Source organism: Mustela nivalis, assembly GCF_964662115.1.
Source record: "Mustela nivalis genome assembly, chromosome: 8".
Lineage (NCBI taxonomy): Eukaryota > Metazoa > Chordata > Mammalia > Carnivora > Mustelidae > Mustela > Mustela nivalis.
In genome coordinates this window covers 130,805,455-130,826,386 of record NC_139027.1, presented here as the reverse complement: position 1 = coordinate 130,826,386, position 20,932 = coordinate 130,805,455, and the positions used below count along the sequence as shown (strand labels likewise).

The window sequence follows — 20,932 nt, the reverse complement described above, 5'->3', positions numbered from 1 at the left end:
TTTATTCCCCATTTGCATTTCCCTTTTATTACTTTCCCCCTCCTCTCCATCGATCATTTTTATGGTAGTGTGATCTTCTTATAAATGTGTAAGAGATAATTAAATGAAGTCAATAAACCATTTGCTTCATATATTTAACAAATATATTGTCCAAGTATGTGTTTACTTGATTTTTTTTTTTCTGAAAGTAAGGTGTTAAATTTTTCTAGAGCAAAATTCAGCAGTCATTTCTTTTATGGCTTGACAGCTTGCCATCCCTGCCCAGAGTTTAAATGAGAAAATTCTCTTATATTTTCTCTAGGTACTTGGTGGCTTACCGTTCAAATGTTAAATCAAGAGTCAGTATGAAATTTGTGCGTTAGAATGTGTCTGTGCTGGAGACATAAGCTTGCCCTCTCCGCCCACAGCCCCGAGATTCGGAACATGATTTCTGGACTGCCTCATTTCTCTCCTCCTCCCACAGTGCCCTGCTTGGAAATCCCACCTTTATTGTGCTCTCAATTCTTATGAGCTCTTGGGTACCTTACCTGTTCTTTGAAGGAGTAGACAACGTTTTGAATACTCCCGTTTTCTAAAGTACCGGCTTTTTTGCTAGGGTTTGTTTGTCTTTTCCAGCTGAACTTTAGATGGGTTCTGTTACGTAAAATAAAGCAAAAGGAAGGAAGGAAGGAGGCAGGGAGGGAAGAAAGAAATCACGTTACTCACATGATTGAGATTTTGATTGGATTTTTTTTAAAGAATGTTGAGTTTTCCCATCTAGGGCAACAATAGGTCTTTAAAATGCAGTATGTGTGGGGCGCCTGCGTGGCTCAGTGGGTTAAGCCTCTGCCTTCAGCTCAGGTCATGATCTCAGTGTCCTGGGATCAAGCCCTGCTTTGAGCCCTGCATCAGGCTCTCTGATCAGCGGGGAGCCTGCTTCTCCTTCTCTCTCTCTCTCTGCCTGCCTCTCTGTCTACTTGTCAAATAAATTAATTAATTAATTTTAAAATGAATAAATAAATAAATAAAATGGAGTATGTGTCACGTCTTTTTTTTTTTTTAAGATTTTATTTATTTATTATTTGACAGAGAGATCACAAGTAGGCAGAGAGACAGGCAGAGAGAGAGGAGGAAACAGGCTCCCTGCTAAGCAGAGAGCCTGATGGGGGGCTTGATCCCAGGACCCTGGGATCATGACCTGAACTGAAGGCAGAGGCTTTAACTGAGCTACCCAGGCACCTCTGCACCATGTCTTTAATGTCACACAGTAGAGTGTAATAGTTTCTTTTGTGTAATTCCGCTAGATTCTTGTTTTTTGTTTTTTTATTTGAGTATAGTTGACAGTGTTGTATTGGTTTCAGGTGTACAGCATAGTGATTCCACAGGTTGGTACATTATGCTGTGCTTACCACAGTGTAGCTAAATTCTTGTTAACCTAGTCCTAGACACTCAATGATACTGTCAATGGAACTCACTTTTTGTTACTCTCATTCTTATGTGGCACAAGAGAAACAATTGATATGAGAGTATATTGAGGGGCGCCTGGGTGGCCCAATGGGTTAAGCTACTCCCTTTGGCTCAGGTTGTGATCTCGGGGTCCTGGGATCGAGCCCCGTGTTGGACTCTCTGCTCAGTGGGGAGCCTGCATCCCCCCCCCACCGCCTGTCTCTCTGTCTACCTGTGATCTCTGTCTGTCAAATAAGTAAATAATATCTTTTTTAAAAAATTATACCAACCTGCACATCAATCTTAATCATGGGATCAAAGATAATAGTACCAAAAATGGGACAAACTAACATCACACATATGAAACTGATCTGATGTGATTGACTGAGAAGAATATAACTTTCCTTATGTAGAATTTCTGCCAAGAAATATGATGGCCTGAATCTGTGAGGAAACAAACAAACCCAAATGAAGGAACATTCTTCAGAACAATCGCTCTGTCCTCTTCAGCATAGCCACTGCCGTGAAAGTCAGACAAAAAGGCTAAAGAGTGAGATTAAAGGACTCTAAACTGTGTGACAACTGGGTCTAATGAATGATTCTGAATCGGATCCTGAATCAGGAGGAAAAAAAAAAAATGTTATAGAAGCTACTATTGAGACGATGGGTGAAATTTGAATATATGGCTTATGTATTAGATAATATTTCAGTGTTAGATTTCTTGGATTTGATCATTGTGTTGTAGTTACATAAAAGAATGTCCTTGTTCTTAGGAGATGCACACTGAACTTCTAGGGATGACCGCTCATGTCTGCAGTTTACTCTCAAATGGTGAGGAAGAGGAGAAGACGGGGAAAAAGAAATGGAGAATTGCATCTATGGCAAAATATTAACAAATGATAAATCTAAATTAATTGTTTCCAGGTGTTCATGCAGAATGAGCCATGCCAGCAGCCTTTCTGGAAGCTTGAAGTTTTTCAAAATAAAAAAGGTGAGAAGGATCAGAAAATGACTAACCATGTGTTTAATGAAAATATCAAAATAAAATAATAAACTTTAGGTTCCTGTTTTAACAAAAGTATCACTTAACAGGGTCATATGGGGGGGGGATATTATGAGGGCTGTCCTTGGTCAGATCTTCCTTTGATTTTTGTGTATCTGCTGTTTTATCTACAATTTTAGTGGTACTTTTGAAATCCAGTGTTTGAGTGGAGGTGATGTTTGCATTCCTGGGAGAAAACGGGCTGGTGGTGGGCATCAATCTTTTACTATATCGCTGGGCTTTATTAACATTGTATGTTTTCATGTGTGCGATTGACATCTACCTTTCCTTCTCAAGGTAGCTTTGAGTCTGAAGGGACCCTGGTTCTAGGAACCCATGGAACCGGGTTCGGATTCCTAATCTAGGGGTCATGGAGGAAGTAGGGCTCCAAACAGAAGTAAAGATGATTTTGGACAAATAATCCGATTCGCCAGATAAGGCAGGGACTCTTCCGACGTTCCCTAAGAAAGGGGGCGCGGAGACTTATGGGAAACGGAGTCCCGAATTTGATGGATTACCGGGAGGAGAGCCGAGGGAACCTGTCCCTCGCAGCTCCTTCTGCGCATGTGCAGTTCCTCCTCATTGTTCGCCCGCTCCCTTGTCTCCGGCTTCGCACCGCAGGTAATCGCCGAGCCTCGGAGTCCGCTCGCCGCCCGGTGACCGAGTCCTGCGGAAAGGATGTGCACTACAGGTGAGGACCTCGGAGGGTTGCTTTGCACGGCGCGGGATAGGTTTGTGCCCACACATGGTGGAAGCAAAAACTTGAGCGAACCCCAGGGGGAGCGGAGGACCCTAAAGAAAGCCAGAGACTGAGCAGCCTGGCTGCAGACCCACAGGTTTCACGAAAAGAATAAGGGCACGGGTTGCTCGGTCCAAATAAACTGCATCTGCGAAAAGGCATGTGAATGCGAAAGAACTGTTTCCAGGAGCTCCTCGAATTTGCATGTGCCCCGTCGATCATTCGTTAGCGAGTCAAACCCACGACGGCGGCGGGGATGAGAGTGGAGGCTTTTAATATTCATTGCATATCTGCAAGCTGCGGGCAGGTGGGGGGGTCTGCATTGTAGCAGACTGGTAAAAGAGCCTGAGTTTGAACTGCGACGAGGTTAAATTCTAGCTCCGCCACTGAGTCTCCGTGGGCAAAATGAGGAGCCTCTAAGACTCAGTTTCCCCATCTGTAAAATGAACTTATTCCTCAAACCCGTCTCTAGGTTGTTCTGAGGATTGACTAAGGTGACACCTGTAAAACACTCAGCACAGGTCCTGGCATTCACCAAGGACCTGGGAAATGTTCATTGCCTTTATCACTGTTCTTTTCGTTGAGAATATTGTTTATTTCCAAAGACACCCACCCCCCACTCAGCAAAATGGGTATTAATCCCATTTTAGCCAAGAAGAAAACCGGGACTCTGGAGGTGAAGGGTCATGGTCAGTAATTGAAGGGGCTGGTATGCAAACCTCAAGCAATTTTGTTGTTGTTGTTTTATCCCTGTCCCGGTGCAGCACACCCTTCCCAACCCTTTGCATTTGCAGAGGGGCCCATCCCAGAGGCACGAGCAAAAACCTGGGGTGTACCAAGCTGAATCTTCTCTAGAGTTCATGGAGATTTCTTGACATCAGTTCAGAGCCCTCGTGTTACTCCACAATGAAGGCTTCTCTAGGCTTTCTTCGTTGTGCATCTGCCCAGTGGCCTCCCCAGTTTATAGACTCCCAAACCAGGTTTTTCTGACACTTGTTCTCAAATAAGCTTGTTAAAACCCCAGGGCTGGCTAGGCCCTACCCACCAGGGTTTGATAGGTTTGGGGGGGAGCTCCCACATTTGCATCTCTATCAAGCTCCTGACTGATGCAGATACTGCTGGGAACCGCAGGGAGAACTCCTGCCTCTGCTGCCTCTGTGGTCCGTGGGTGGTGGTGGTGGTCGTGGTCGCAGATGAAGAAGTCCCAGGGCAGCTGGGACATGGGGTGCAGATTCCAGTGATTTGAATTGACCCCTCCAGCCAGGTTCACATTTCCTTGGACCCCACAGCTTTTGTAAGGAAAGAAGGCAGGGCCGCTGGGAGCAGGACACCCACCTGGGAATCCCCACCTGCTCAGACACAGCCCACCACAGCTGGGGGCACAGACCCCAGAAACAAGCAGGTTCTATCTTTGCTTGCTCAGAAGCGATTTCTGATCACATCACCACCCCAGAGGTTGTTAGAAGTGCCTGTCAGTGAAAGTGGGAGCCAACTTTCAAAAGAGAGAAGGGAGCCAAGCTGAGTGAGGCTGGTAGGCAAGAAGCAGGCTTCCTGGGATGAGGAAATCCTGTGGACAGTGGATGAGGCTGTGGCCTGGGAAGACGGCCACGATCACCACTCCTCCCCACCCTCCTCCCACGCTTTTTATTCTCCCTGAAGCCCCTGTCCCGGGATTCCACTCAGCCTTCCACTCATCTGGAATTTAGGGCTATGGTACCCACCCCTTCCTCATTCCTGTCTTTGTAGGCAAATGCCAAGGGTCTTCAGGGGTTATGTAACCCTGTCTCGTTTTAAAAGTGAACAGTATTGGGTCATTAGCATACAGTTAAATACAAGGTTTCTGGAGCCAGACTGCCAGGGTTCAAAGCCCGGCTCTGCTACATTATTTTTACTTCTTCCCTCAATTTCCTCATCTATAATCTGGGAGTAATACTACCTACACCTTGCTTTATTTTAAGGAATAAGGTAACATATGTAAAGTACTTAGAACAGTGCCCGTTACATAGTAGGTACCATCCAAGTATTGTCAGTGTCCTTAATAGCAGCATAATCTCGGTTCGCATTATTTGTTAGTTCCAGAACCTGAGGAACCACTGGGACCCCCCTGACTCCCAAGCCCCTGTTCTGTCCACTGTGGCTCAGTTAAGTCAAAACAAGTTTCTTTTTTTCTTCTTCTTTTTTTTTTAAATTTCATCCATTTACTTAACAGAGAGAGACGGTGGCGAGAGAAGGAACACGAGCAAGGAGAGTGGGAGAGGGAGAAGCAGGCTTCCCACTAAGCAGGGAGCCGCATGTGGGGCTCCATCCCAGGACCCCAGGATCATGACCTGAGCCGAGGGCAGGCACTTAAGGACTGAGCCACCCGGGGGCCCCTCGAAACAAGTTTCTTAATTTAAAAAAAATCCCTTAGAGACACTGAAACCAAAGGAGAATAAATCCCTTTAAATAAAATAGACTTCCCTGAAGCATACCTATCCTGTTAGAGGTTCCTACTGATGTTTTTTAACTTGATGAAATTAAAAATCTAAGTAGGAGGGGCACCTGGCTGGCACCAGCACTTGATCTCAGAGTGGTAGGTTCCAGCCCCATGGTGGGTATAGAGATAAATTTTAAAAAATTAAGTGTGTGTGTGTGTGTGTGTGTGTGTGTGTGTGTTGGAAAGTAAATGAGCGGATCTCCATCAGGTTTTTGTTTGTCGTGTCATTTTTTACACTTTTTTCTGATGAAAATATTCAAAACATAGAAAAGTAAAGAAAATAACATAACGAGTCCCATAATACTTGTCACAGCTTCAGCCATTATCAAGCTATGCCCATCTTGTTTCATCTGTACCCACCCCCACACATATGCATTTTACCTTCCACTTGTCATGACCCAGATCATTTTAAAGGAAATGCCGGGGTTGGCTGGCTCAGTCGGAAGATCGTGGGACTCTTGATCTCAGGGTCATGAGTTCGAGCCCCATATTGCATGTAGAGAGTACTTAAATAAATAAACAAACTTAAACAAATAATAAATCCCAGACATCAGAAACTTAAAATGTAACCTGTTTAATAATGGCCAAAGCCATGGTATGCCATCTTTGCTACGCTAAGATTTGTTTAACCGACTCCTTCTTAGTTGGACTTTGGCTTGTTTTATATGTCTGCTATTAAACCAAAGAAAGCTGTTAATTGTAAGAAACCAATCAGATAAGAATATTTAGGGGCACCTGGGTGGCTCAGTTGGTTAAGCAACTGCCTTTGGGATTGCAGTCCTGGGATGGAGCCCCACATCGTGCTCCCTGCTCAGCGGGGAGCCTGCTTCTCCCTCTCCCTCTGCCACGTCCCCTGCTTGCACTCTCCTGCTCTTTCTCTGTCAAATAAATAAATAAAATCTTTATTTAAAAAAATATATATACTTTCCCCAATGAAAAGCATGCTTCTCTTAAATACCCACAGTTAACTCCTGCCCCATTGAAGGGTCAGACACATCCTCCCACTGTGTGGCTGGCCATCAGCTACTGTGTGTGGATTTCTAGGCAAGGGCTCTGAAGACCTTCAGGACAGACCCTGTTTCTTATGGTTGCTCTGCCCCATTCCCTTCCTCCAGCTCTGGCCTCACAGTTCTGGAAACTTTCCCCGGAGCGGGAGATGAACACGTCGCAGGTGAGTCATTTACTTCTTACTTAACTTTTTCAATGGAATCTAAGAGTGACTTCACATTTTTTTAGTGACCCTGCTTTCTTATCAATTGTTCTTTTTTTTTTCTTTCACTTTTTGACGTGTTTTTTTTTTTTTTTTTTTTTTTTGGATATCGCCTGACTTTCTTTTTTTCTTCTTCTGGTGGTTTTGAAGGTCTACGTGTGATTTGTATTGTATTATTGATTACCTTTGATGTTTGGGACACATATGGGAATGTATTTTTCTTTCGACATCAGGGATCGTTTTCACCCATGGTACCATCTAAATAAGATACACTCCTTTATCTCAAGTTCTATGGAAACCTTTTAAGTGCTTCTTTTCCCACTTTCTCTTTACACAATAAATTTTATTTTTTAATTTTTTAAAAATATTTTATTTATTTATTTGACAGACAGAGATCACAAGTAGGCAGAGAGGCAGGCAGAGAGGGGCTGGGGAGAAGGCTCCCCTCTGAACAGAAAGCCCAATGCAGGGCTTGATCCCAGGACCCTGGGATCATGACCCGAGCGGAAGGCAGAGGCTTAACCCACTGAGCCACCCAGGCGCCCCTATTTTTTGAATTCTTTATTAACAATTGCATCACACCTTCTAGCTACTTGAACAAAAATTATTTCAATTCTAATATACATTTTCTGGTTTTTTTGGTTTTTGCTTTTTGGTTTTTGCTGTCCCAAGTCTGAAGATAAAGCGTCATAATGTTATCTACAATTTAGGGTTGCTTGTCATGTTCTGGTCACTGTTAAATTCCTTGCCTGGCTTAATTACAACAGCATTATGGGGTAGGGACTTTTATTACACCCATTTTACTGAAAGTATAAATAACAAATTTAGGTGCTTGTAGTTGGAGTGGTTTTAAGGATACATCATTAGAAATTCGGCCAGGCAGGGGGTGACTGGCTGGCTCAGTCAGTAGAGCATGTGACTTTGATATTGGGGTCATGAGTCCAAGTTCCACATTGGGTGTAGAGATTACTAAAAAGGAAATAAATAAATAAAAGAAATTTGACCAGATAGGTCAACTTTGTCTTTGAATCCTTGAGTCCAAGTCCACTACAAGCTTTCCATCCATTTTGGGGAGTAAGAACCATCTGCTTCTGTTCCAGCCTGTCCGAGGACTTGGGATGCGACATCTCTTAGGCATGGCATTGCCAGATAAGACACAGGGTACAGAAAGTATAGCTTGCATGGGACATACGTATACTAAAAACCTATTTGTGTTTCCCTGGGTGCCCTGTGTTTTTATTTCCTAGAGCTGGGACTGTACTTCGGTAGAAAGAGGGTTTCAGGTGTCCTCTGCTCCCGTGAGCCTTCCTCATAATCCAGATTCCTGATCCAGAGGATCAGTCATATTCTATCTTTTCAGGGGCTGATTTTACTAGGCCATTCCAAATGGCCTGTTGCTGGACCGGCACAACTTGCCTCAGTTTCCCCATCAATCCCTGTAGCAGTTCCTCTTCCCAAGTTTCAAGAATCCTCAGGCTTCATGCCCACAATATGTCTCTTTGTCCAAAAATGTTAAAAATGTTGCCTACATACAGTTTGTGAATATTTTTTGAGGTTTCCTATTGAGTTACCCTCTGCCTCTTCCCTCGCATGGTCTGAATGTCCCCCCATGGCCAGCTTCACCAGGAACCATTCTTCCTGCTCTTGTCTGTTCACCACTCTGTCCTCCGGTTGTGTTCCTTCTCTGACTGCTCACTTCCGTTGGATGCCTATGGACAGTCTTACGCCTTCTGAGTCTGCGTGTCCAGAAGTATCTTTATTCCGCCCCGTGACAGGATTGACCAGCTGTAGCGTTGGGGTGTGCGCTCCTGAGGGGGTGTGAGGAGAAAACACCATCTCCTGTTTGTGTGACTGAGGAGAAGTCATGGGCCAATTTGCTTCTCACCCCAGTTTTATTCTATCTTCTGGCAAAGTTTTTCTTTCTCCCGGGGTTTAAGCTATGTCACCAGGCCACATCTGCCCAGATGCCTGCTTGGTACCTGATGAAGGTGTTCCTGCCCACGAAGCCTCGTGCCCCAGGACACTTGCAGTGACTTCCCAAGATTATTTTCCTCCCTGCCTCCTCTGCGTTCACGCCACCCAGAACTCCCAGGAGGCGGTCAGTGGCTCCCTGCTGTGGTCCGGCTGTTCTTCCTTTGCTTTTCTGTCGTCTTTTCGATTTTCCATTTTCTTTTGCTCTGTGTGTTAAGAGATTCGCTCATTTTTAGTTACCCAAGTCATGTGATTTTCAACGCCTTCTTTGGAGGGTTTTAGGTTTTAGATTTTTCTTTTTTCCTAAGTCAACCACCGAGTATGTTCTATCTGGGTCTTTGGCCTTTCTGCAGAGCCAACTTCTCTCACTTTATGGAAGTAAGATTCTGACACCAATCTGGGGACACCAATTGGAAGTCTTAAAAATTATTGTCTTCAACATCTAAGTTAATTCTGTCTTCATAGGCTTCCATTGATTTGTCTTGGTACTTATCTTTTTAGGATGTTGGTTTTTATTTATGTAAAAATGACACTGTTATTTATATTTGTTTTTTATTGTTTATTGCTATTTATTTTATTATTTATATTTGTCATAAAATAATATTTTGTTACGCAGTTTTTCCTGATGCTTATTTTTCCAGTTGTTTGTTTTCCCACCAGCAGAGTCTGGGCCCTTTTTAGTTTCCTGTTGTAAATGGAAAAACAAAAGCATCGGAAGATCAGTCCAGGCAGCTGCTGCTGTGTTCACTCGGCGGCACGGAGACCTGTTTCCGTGGCAAGCTCTTCCCTGGAATGGAAGGAAAGACGTGGGGGCTTTTCCGGGAATTGGTGGGAGATGTGTCCAGACGGGCCTCTCTGTAGGTTGTACAGAGCGGGGCAGAGCTCAGGGGCCCCTCCTTTCCCCCCGCCAGAGCCGGCAGTGCCTTACCTGATGGCAGAGCTGTCTGTTTCCCTAGCGTTGGTCTGTTTCCCTAGCGTTGCCCTAAAAGCAAAGCTGGGACCGCTCAGGGTACTCAGCATAGCACTTTGCTTCTCTCTCCGGTTGCAAAGTTCATGCAGACTCCTGGAGGCGGTTGCCCTGCTTTTTATAGGGAAGGTTGTTCTCAGTGTTGACCCTTCGCCAACTCCTTTGTGGGGCAAGAGAGAGCCAGGAGCGTAGCAGTCCTCATAGGCCCACTCGCTCTCCTAGGTCTCCCCACGCAGCTGCTGCTGACCTGGGCGGTCCTGCCCAGCCCTGAACAGAACCTGAGATTCGTGCTTCTTCTGGGTTTATAGTAGGGGATGAGCATGTGGCCTCCAGAATCTGCCTCCTCCTCTGTAACTTACAGAAACCCCTCAGCATTTGTCCCTTGCTGACAGCCCCCTTTCCCTGTACTCCGCTGCCCCGATCCCGTAGTGGTGTTTTTTTTTTTGTTGTTTGTTTGTTTGGTTTTTTTAAGATTTTATTTATTTATTTGACAGAGAGAAATTACAAGTACACTGAGAAGCAGGCAGAGAGAGAGAGAAGGAAGCAGGCTCCCTGCTGAGCAGAGAGCCCGATGCGGGACTCTATCCCAGGACCCTGAGATCATGACCTGAGCCGAAGGCAGCAGCTTAACCCACTGAGCCACCCAGGCGCCCCCGTAGTGGTGTTTTTATGTATGGCTCTCCCTGCTATGGTTTGGAGGCCCAAGAGATAAATGTGTGTGCCCAGCCCATCATGTCAAGCTAGGAGCCTTTCTTATTCTTGAAACTGTCACCACTGGTGGCTCCCGAGGATCGTGTCATTCCTTCTACGTTTTCCTCCTGAGCACCACCACGGACCTGCTCTGCTCTCCATGGATAGATACATCTGCCAACTCCTGCTTCCCCAAGGCCGCCTCTCCCTCCCCCTCCCCAGCAGGCTCCGAATCTTCTGTTTTCTGTTCTTTGTGGGTAGGTTTCCCACTCAGATGGCCTCGGCTACCACCGAGATACTCCTGATTTCCAAAATGTATCTTAATCCTTGACCTCTCTCCTGAGCCCCAAGACCATATATCCATCTGTCACCTGGAACTTCCCACCTGTGTGTGTCACAGATGTCCAAGATTTCTCCCTCTCTTTCTCTCTCTCCCGCCTGACCTAGTCTTCCTCCGGGCTTCTCAGTCTTGGTGTAGGGCACCAGCCTTGACCCAGCTGCTCTTGGAGATAACCCTGGAGTACTAGCCCCGGAGTACCAGCCCCAGAGTCCTAGCCCCGGAATACTATTCCGTAGCCCCTCTTGCCTTGACCAATTGATGACAAATACCATTTAGAATCAGGTCCACATCTAAATGCCCCTGTTACGACATTACAGTCTTCTCTGATTATGGTTATTACCTTCCTCTCTAATTTGACTTCCCTTCCCGTCCCTGAAAAACCGTACCCTGGCTTTCTCAAACTCAACACAGTCAGTATTTGGGGCCAGATAATTCTTTGTTGTAGAGGCTGTCCTGGGCATCGCAGGCTTTCCAGAAGCATCTCTGGACCCCAGCCACTAGATGCCAGAAGCCCCCTTTCCTCCGTTGGGACAACCACAAAGGTCTTTGGATGTCACCAAATGCCCCCCCAGGCAGGCAAGATCATGTTGATTGAGAACTGCTCCTTTAAAACCCTCTCCCAGTCTGCTGCTAGGGCATTGCTTTCAAAATCTAAATCTGATCATGTCACTTAGGTATATGTCCCCAATTCCATGGAAGTCATCTCCAAAGCCAGGTGTCCACCCCAGAGAACTGAAGTTGACCATCAAGTAGTGTGTGGTATGTAAAGAAAGTTCTAGAATTCTTTCATGTTTCTTTTGTATCTAGAAAAAATTAAGAAAGGAAACTTTACTTTTGGTGACTAGCTGGAGCGTCCTAGACATGTGTCATTTAGAAATTAATGAGCAGAGGGATGCTTAGGAACTTCTGTTGATGGGATGACTCGATATTTGGAAGCCACTGGTCTCCAGGAGAAAGTCCAAAATTTCTCCTTGTCTGACCACTGACTACCTCTACTGCTCTGAATCTCATCGAAGCCCCCAACCTTATTCCATCACCATGCACTACTTGCAACTCCCTTAATTTAATATGTGTCGTTATTTATTATTATGTAATTTATTACTGGGCATGTATGTGCTTTGTAGAAAGTCTCCTTGTTGGTCTGTGAACAACTTAAAAACAGGCCCAATGTCTTTTTTGTCTTAGCGTCCTTACTACTAGGATCGTTTAAACATATGGAGGGACTCAATTTTTCTTTATTTTATGAATTAATAAATAAATACAGAGGCAGAGCATTTCTATTATGATTTCTGTTTCTCCCGCAAAGTATAACGTAAAGGAAGTTACATGGTTGCCATCTTTTGTAACATGTTCTGGTAAATCTTAACAATGACCACGGTAGGGGCACCTGGGTGGCTCAGTCGGTTAAGCAGCTGCCTTTGGCTTGGGTTTCAAACCCAGAATATTGGGATCGAGTCCCACGCCGGGCTCTCTGCACAGTGGGGATCCTGTTTCTCCCTCTCCCTCTGCCTGCTGCTCCCCTCCTTGGGCTCTCCTTCTCTCTCTCTGTTAAATAAAATCTTAGAAAAAATAAGATTCTCTCTCTCCCTCTGCCCCTTTCCCCCTCTCCCCCCCCCCGCCAAAATGAACACAGTAGATATTTATTTCCATACGGATTTCCCATGCCATCGGGTCTTGAGCACCTCCCAGTAAGCAGGACTGGACTGTTACAGGGCTCGGTGTCGTTCGAGGATATATCTGTGGCCTTCACCCAGAAGGAGTGGCAGCTGCTGGACCCTGCCCAGAGGCTCCTGTACAGGGAGGTGATGCTGGAGAACTACAGGCAGCTGGTGTCCCTGGGTAAGCACAGCTTCCCATGCAAGTACCCACAGCATGCCCTTCCGTCTCAGCCCCCAAATCACTATAGGGAGTAATGAGTTTCAGGCTTGAGATTTGGGATTCAAAGACCCCTTTAGGGAACTTGAAAGTCTGTTACACTCTCACCCTCCTGGCAAAAAGCCCTATCCCTGCACAGCTTCAAAAATTCTCCCTTCTGATTCTTCAAAGGGTCTGACCTTTAAGTGGCTTTGCCGAGCCCCATGTCATTTCCCCTTAACAGGGCACTGTGTCGCCACGCCTGAGCTGATACTCAAGCTGGAGCAAGGTGAAGAGCCGTGGGTACCAAAGAGAGAACTCCCAAGTCCGAGCCGCCCAGGTGAGTTCACAGTGGTGGAGAGAAGGCAGCTGGGAGGAACTGGACCCCAAGTGGCCAGTTCATTTTAGAGCCTTTTGACTAAAGACTGATGACCTCCCTACCTTAGATAGCAGACCTCCAAGCAGCACCCTCAGATGTAAGTGCCCTTTGTGTTCTGTTCAACTTTAATGCCTAGAGAGGTTGGGCTGGTTTTTGTAGGATCCGATTGCTCCTTTCCTCATCCTAGACTATTGTTTCTGTTTTTCTCTGTTGGGTAACGACCCTGTTCACCTTTCCTCCTGTGCCGAACACGCTGTCATTGTGCAGTTATTGGTGCATTCTTATTTTCAACAAATATTTAGGAGGGACCTGATATGCATCGGTCCCATTCTAAGCAAAGGGGGTACAAAGACTCTATTCCTATCAGTAGATCAAATTAGTAAATTGGCAGATTTAGCAAAAAAAAAAAAATGGCAATTAGCAAAAAAAAAAGTAATATGTCTGGTAGTCATCAGCAGTATGAAAAATTAAAGTCAGATGAAGGGTAGAAGAACTGATAGGGAGTGCTGGTTTTGGAAAGGAGCAGTGCAGGAAGAGTGGAATCGAGTTTTGAATGGAAGGATGGTGTGAGCCACAGATTATCTAAGAGATTTCCAGATCGAGGGAGCAGCAGGTGTGAAGTCTCTGAGATGGCAGTGTGCTTGGTGTAATCAGGGAACATCGAGGAGTCAATGGGACCAAAGGTGGTTCAAAAGAAAGTAGCAGCTGATGTCAGAGAGTTAGCTGGAGCAAAGTGTTCTGGGCCTGGTGAGACTGACTTCTGCTCTGAGTGAGGCATTAGGTGAAAGGGGAGATCAAGGGCTGCACCTGTGCACGCTAGGTCTGGAGGTCAAGAAGACACGTGACTCTAGCAGGTCTCATGTAAGAATGAGCAGAAGCACCCAGTATGGTAGGGAGGGAACCAGAAGACGGTGATGTCCCAACAGTCCCATGAACAAGGCATTTTGAGAAGGAAGGAGTGAATTCCAGTATGCAGATGCACCTGTAAACTCAGCATTGCCTCTTTTCCTGCGTATTATTCAGAGGCCACAGGGAAAATAAAAACAAAATGTCAATTCCGTTTTCACTAGTGGTGGGAATCAGCTGAAATCCTAAACTTAGAAAGTGGAATGGGGCGCCTGGGTGGCTCAGTTGGTCAGGTGTCTAACTCTCAATCTCAGTTCTAGTCTTGATCTCAGAGTCATGAGTTCAGGTCCCATGTGGAGCCTACTTTGAAAAATAGTGAATTAATTAGTTAGTTAATTAAAATGTGGATTACAACCAAAAATAATGAAAATCAGGCTTGGTCATGGAAGTAGATGGAGAAGGTAAACATCACACAAACCAACTATGGAAAAAAAGTGTCAGAACACATTGTACAGGTAGTATTTACTTGCAAACTTTGCCACAAATGGAACTTGAAGTAATGAGATTATTTAAAAAAAAAAAAAAGAAAGAAAGAAAGAAAGGGCAATGGGACAGTAGCATTGCCCTGAAGGATGCATAGGTACTGAGTAGAGCTAAGGACAGAATATGTGACATGAAGAACATGAAAGTGGATATGTGGCTAGAAATGTCCAATTTACAGAATTAAGTACCTGATCCGATACATCTGACAATACTTTAGACTTGTGGGCTGATCATTGAACATGTGCTGTGAACTTAGGTATAAGAACCTAGGGTAAACTCTAGGTATAAAAATCCAATATCAAATTTTACTAGTTGGCATATGGGTTTCTATTTGTTTTATCTGCTACAGAAAAGTCACATATTTTTAAGGATATAATTGCTGTTCTTTGCTAAAATGAGAATAGCAAAGGATAGTAATAATCATGCATAGCTAAAAAAAATTTTGAGACAAAGATTAATAAAGGTCCTTGGACCAAATTGGATAGCCAGCTGCTTGAGTTTTCACAGAAAAAAGAAATCAGAGAGGAAGAAAACATGATATAAAGGTAGAATTAAACATTAGTATTGTGAGAGGACACAATCAGTTGGCCAAGTAAATCAGCAGATTGAAAGAGGGTGTCCATCAGGATAGATAACTGTTGATCAATCCTGAGAGAGTCGAATGAAAACACCAACAACCGGAATACAGAGGTGAACCAGATCCTGTGGCAAGCATGGCTTGTTCTCTCTTATGTATTAACACTCTCTTTGGATAGTGTTTTACCATATCACAGCTCTATGAAGAGATGGGGATAAACTATAGGAATGAACCCTTAGACCCAAGGAAATTAGTGATTGTATAAGTTCAGTTGGGAGTTGGTGTACAGAGTGGGAAGGAGGAGGAAGAGTTTGGGAACATAGAGAGCAGAGTAAGGACTTCATTGCAGGTGGTAAAGTATGGGGGAGAGGAGGATATGGTTCTAGTCTGAGCTGCTGTCAACCTGATCTTGACTCTGATACTTCTCTTATTACCTTCTAGTCTTCCTTGTCTCCCTCCTCAGTGTCCTTTGTCTTTGCCCATCCTTTGAAAATCTTCCGTCCTTGGGTGTTGTTTTCCTGACATCCTTTTTACCCAACTCACTGTTCCTTATGTCTTATTTCAAACTCTCTATCCATCTTGACATCTCATTTGTAACAAACCAAAGCCATTTGTGTTAATTTTCAGCTTCCTTTCCTTTTGTGTTCTACTATAATATGTGTTTTTGTCTCTGTTTTCATGTTACCAAACCAAAAGAGTAGAATAAATATTTGCTCAGGACTTCTTTCATCCCAGAATACTGTGTCTAAAAACCCAAGAATCCACTCCAATAGAAACCCATATGCCAACTAGTAGGCCACTTGTGTACAAATCTATTTCTTAAGAAACATGTTAAGATTTATAATGTATGTCAATTTCTCATATTTCTAGAAGTCCAGAAAACCAATAATGTGAAAGAAAGAAGCCAAGAAGAGGAAGATAAATATTCAAAGCAAGCTTTATTCTTCAACAACAGAATATTGATTAAGGAGAGAAATAAGACCTTGGGAGAAACATTTAATATGGCCACAAACCCAGTACCCTCAAGAAAACGATCCCATAAATTTGACTCATCTAGAACAAGTGTTTCAGAATTAATTGTTAGTAATGGAAACCATGTAAGAAAAAAGTCTAATGATATGAATGGATGTGGATTCCTTGATACTATGCATGAGAAAACTCATATAGGGAACAAGCCCTGTGAAAATGATCACAAGAAGAAATCCCACAGACATAATGAGGACTTTAGTCAACATCAGAAGAATTCTGTTTTGGAGAGCGTTCTTGAATATAATAATTGTGGGAAAGCCTTTCACAAAAAGACTGCCTTTGTTACACATAAGAGAGCTCACAAAGGAGAGAAACCCTCTGAAGGTAATGAATACAGACAAGCCTTCACCCCAAAATTAAAGCTCAATGCTTATCTGAGAACCCTTAAGGAAAAGAAACTACATGAATCCAGTAAAAATAGGAAAGTCTTATGCATGAATTCAACACGTGTACATCAGAGAGTTCACATACGAGAGAAACACTATGATTGTAATAAACTGGGGAGATCCTTTGGCAAGAAGTCAAACCTTACTCAACAGCAGAGAGAGTACAGAGGAGGAACACCTGATGAGTGTAGTGAAAGTGAGGACACCTTGCAGAAGACATACCACACTCAAAGTGAGAGAACTCACATTGGAGAGAAAATCTATGAATGTGATAAATATGAACAATCCTCCCATGAAAATCCATGCTTTCCTCAACATCAGAGAACTCACACAGCAGAAAAACCGAGCAAGTGTCATGATCGTGAGAGAGTCATAACGGAGTCACACCTCACTCAAAATCAGAGAATTAACACAAGAGAGAGAAGCTTTAAAGATGGTAAGTGTGAGAAGTTAAAACTCGCTCGACACCAGAGAATGCACCCAGGGAAGAAAACTGCTGAGTGTCACAAAAGTGGGAGGGCTTTAAGTAAGAAGTCACACCTCACTCAAAATCAGAGAGCTCACCACAGAAAGAAAGCCTACGACTGTAATAAATGTGGGAAAAGCTTTCATAAGAAAACAGAGCTTACTCAACATCAGAGCACACACACGGGCAAAAAACCCTATGAGTGTAATGAATGTGGGAAGTCCTTCTTTGTGAAATCCAACCTCACCGAACATCAGAGAACTCACACAGGAGAAAAACCGTATCAATGTAATGAATGTGGGAAGTCCTTCTGCCAGAAGTCAGCCCTCACAGTGCATCAGAGAACTCACACGGGAGAGAAACCGTATCAATGTAATGAGTGTGGGAAAACCTTCTGTGTGAAATCCAACCTTACTCAACATCAAAGGACCCACACGGGAGAGAAACCCTACAAATGCAATGAATGCTGGAGATCTTTCTGTGTGAAATCCAACCTTGTTGTACATCAGAGAACTCATACTGGAGAGAAACCCTACAAATGTCCTGAATGTGGGAAAACCTTCTATGAAAAATCGGCCCTCACAAAACATCAGAGAATTCACACAGGGGAAAAACCCTATGAGTGTAATGAATGTAGGAAAACCTTCAGCCAGAGGTCAGCCCTCACCAAACATCAAAGAAAAGCACACAAGAAGAAAACTCCCATCCATGTTGCCCACAAGCAGAAACCTGCATCCACAAATCAGGTTCGGTGAAGATCAGCCAAATCACAGGGCCAAAAAGCTAAGATGTCAACACACAAAGGAGTCTTCATCAATCAGTTATAGCTTATTGGAACTAGAGGATTAATACAGGAGTGAAACCTTATGAATGCTTGGAACATGTGAAAGCTTTCAGCAAATATTCAAAAATATGGAGGGGAAATTTATCACTTTAAAGAATATGGATAAAAATGTTCTTGTGAAAATGTTAAGTAGAAGTCATATTTTGGATGTGATGCCAAACTTATTAGAGAAAAGATAAACAGAAAATGTCCTGTTAATTGACTGTGAAATGTGTACCTTTTATAAAAGCAGGAATACTTTAAGTCATTGATACAATAGCATTAAATATATATGTGAAGACTTTCTGAGGTGTATTGAACTATATATTGGCATACAGTATGTGAGCATGCCATAGAACATGAGTTATGTGTATGTTGGATTTGTGATCAAATCCACCACTGTCTCTGAATGTCAACATATGGTGTACATAGACTAAGTGAAAACTGAACAGTCCCATAACCTGTGACCCAACAGTCCCACTTCTGGATACATACCCTAAAGCAATAGTTCTCAACTGGGCATCCTAAAGGGTGTTCGGAAATACCGGGATGGTTTGGTTTTCACTGGGACAGGGTGTTGTCTGCGGTTAGTGCGTGGGAAAGCCAGAGACACCAAATGTCCTGCAATGGGTCAGTAAAAGGACAATAAGAGGCTCAACCACAATGCCAAGGGCTCCAGCACAGAAAAAACACACCCTAGAGAAACTCTCGTGTGTGCGCGCACCCACAGACATATACCAGAATGTTCGAGACAACATGGCAATAAGTCTTGCAGTATGATTTACAAAAATGGGAAGTAAAAAATGTCCATTAACAATAGACTAGATTGGGGCTCCTGGGTGGCTCAGTGGGTTAAGGCCTCTGCCTTCGGCTCAGGTCAGGATCCCAGGGTCCTGAGATCAAGCCCCGAATTGGGCTCTCTGCTCAGCAGGGAGCCTGCTTCCTCCTCTCTCTCTCTCTCTCTCTGCCTACATCTCTGCCTACTTGTGATCTCTGCCTGTCAGATAAATAAATAAAATCTTTTTAAAAAATAGACTAGATTAATAAATGTTGGTTATGGTCAGACCAGGGAAATAAGGTTGCAGCAATGAAAATGAATTAATTAGTAAATACTTCAAAATTATTATACCTTAATGGTAAATGAAAAAATATATAGGTATCATGTAACTGCATTCCAAAAAGTTTAGACAACAAAGAAATCAGCAGTACATTGTTTGAGGATTATATATATATATATATATATATATATATATATATATATATACATATACATCTTTGTGTATAGACAGACATAGAAACATACATGTTAGTTGTCAAAGAACAAAGGAAAGCAAGTGGAAGATTAACTAAATCTAGGATAGCAGTTACATCTGTGGAGGAAAGAGGGACTTATATTTACAAAGAGAGAGAGAGAGATGCATGTTTCTCAAATGATTCATGAGTATACAGGTATTGCTTTTAATATTTTATATCATATATATGCCTAAATGGCTATTTCTGTTTATAGATTAATTTTCAAGAAACAGGCTTTAAGATAATTGCATTAGAATGTTAGCAAAAGTGATGTTTTGGCATAAAGATCATAGTTAAGTTTTTTCATTCGTCTACTTTTCTGGATCCAAAATTTCCATAATGATATTTTCAAGAGTCTACCCATCTCCTCTTTGCAACTCACCATCTTGATTTCCCTTATTGTATTTCTCCTTTTGCTCCCTTGTAAAACTAATCTTAACTTTTTAAAAACAGTAAAGTGAGCATTGACCAAGATAGAAAAAGTAAAGCTAGTGAAAAAGAAACGAAATCGAAGTGCTTTCAATAGTAAATATAAATAAAAATGAAAAAGTAATAAACGTTCTCACAAACATAAACAAGTTGAATTCACACATCAAAAACAGTGATGGTTCAATGGTTTAAAAACCATCTATGTGTGGTTTAAGATATATATATACATATATATGTATATGTATGTATATATGACAAAGGAAGCTTGAAATTTAAAGGATTGGAGGTACACCTGGGTGGCTCAGTCGGTTAAACATCCAACTTTTGATTTGGGCTCAGGTCATGATCTCAGGGTTGGGGGAATTGAGTCCTGCATCAGGCTCCATACTGGGCATAGAGCCTGCTTAAGATTCTCCCTCCCTCTCTCTCTAAAAAAAAAAGAAAAAAAAATTTAAGAGACTGGGCAAAAGATGATACATGGATGAATGGATAGACAGATGATAGATAGATATTAGATATTTATAAATATAGATTATATATATATATCTTTTCTATTCTTTTTACATTCCTCCATTAAAGCATAAGTACCCACTGTTAAGTCCTGTGATGATATCATTTAACCCAACAGTGCTCTTAAAACATGAGGTTCTTCAGCCTTTCGTCAAAACTGATCTCATAGGGAAATAGCCACTGATACGAATATATGTTCAGGTTATGCTCCTTTTCTGTCTTAAAATAATGTTTTTAACGCTTCCTGATTTGAGGCTCCACAGGAAGCTCTGGAAAGAGCAGAGGAGGGAATGGGCTTCCAAACACCTGTGTCTTTCTGTTTGAGGGTCCTCCCTTGGTTTTCATTTCTAGTAAGAAACTTTTTAAGATGCTCGTTTTGACTTTATTTGGAATGATGAACAGGGCACTGAGAGACTTCTAATCTTGACATTGCCTCCAGCCCAATTTTATTAATCTTTAAAATGAAGAGCAGATTTAGACAATTACTGTTGGCTTACTCCATTTGGGCTGCTATGATAATACCATACATTGCAGGTCTAAGCACCAACAAAAATTTATTTCTCACAGTGCTGGTGGCTGGGAAGTCCGAGATCATGGCAGTATCTGGTGAGGGCTCACTTCCTGGTGCACCGTGTCTTTGTGGGGTGGGAGGGATGGACGAGCTCTGTGGGGTGTCTTTTAGGGGCACTAACTCCATTAATGAGAGCTCTACCCTTGTGACCCAATCACCTCTCAAAGGCTCCGCTGCCTAATACCACCACATCTGGGGGGGGGGGGGCTAGAATTTCAAGATGTGAATCTTGGAGGGATACAAACAGTCCAAAACAGCTATCATGTTTTTCCAGTATGATCATTCGGAACTTTGGATGTCAATTTACAGAGCAATCAGCACATACTTAGAGGCCAACGGCATTGACCTGGAGAGAAAGTGGAGAAT

The 20,932-nt window shown here is 43.1% G+C and overlaps 1 protein-coding gene across 1 annotated transcript; it reads left to right on the top strand.

Annotated features, from left to right (window-relative positions):
* The first annotated feature begins 3,055 nt into the window (after positions 1-3,055).
* Positions 3,056-18,703, top strand: ZNF334 (zinc finger protein 334). The gene is made up of 5 exons (XM_082743249.1): positions 3,056-3,158; positions 6,798-6,853; positions 12,573-12,699; positions 12,959-13,054; positions 15,930-18,703. Exons 1-5 carry the CDS (start codon positions 3,146-3,148, stop codon positions 17,693-17,695), a joined length of 2,058 nt encoding a protein of 685 aa, XP_082599375.1. The 5' UTR covers positions 3,056-3,145; the 3' UTR covers positions 17,696-18,703.
* Positions 18,704-20,932: the final 2,229 nt, after the last annotated feature.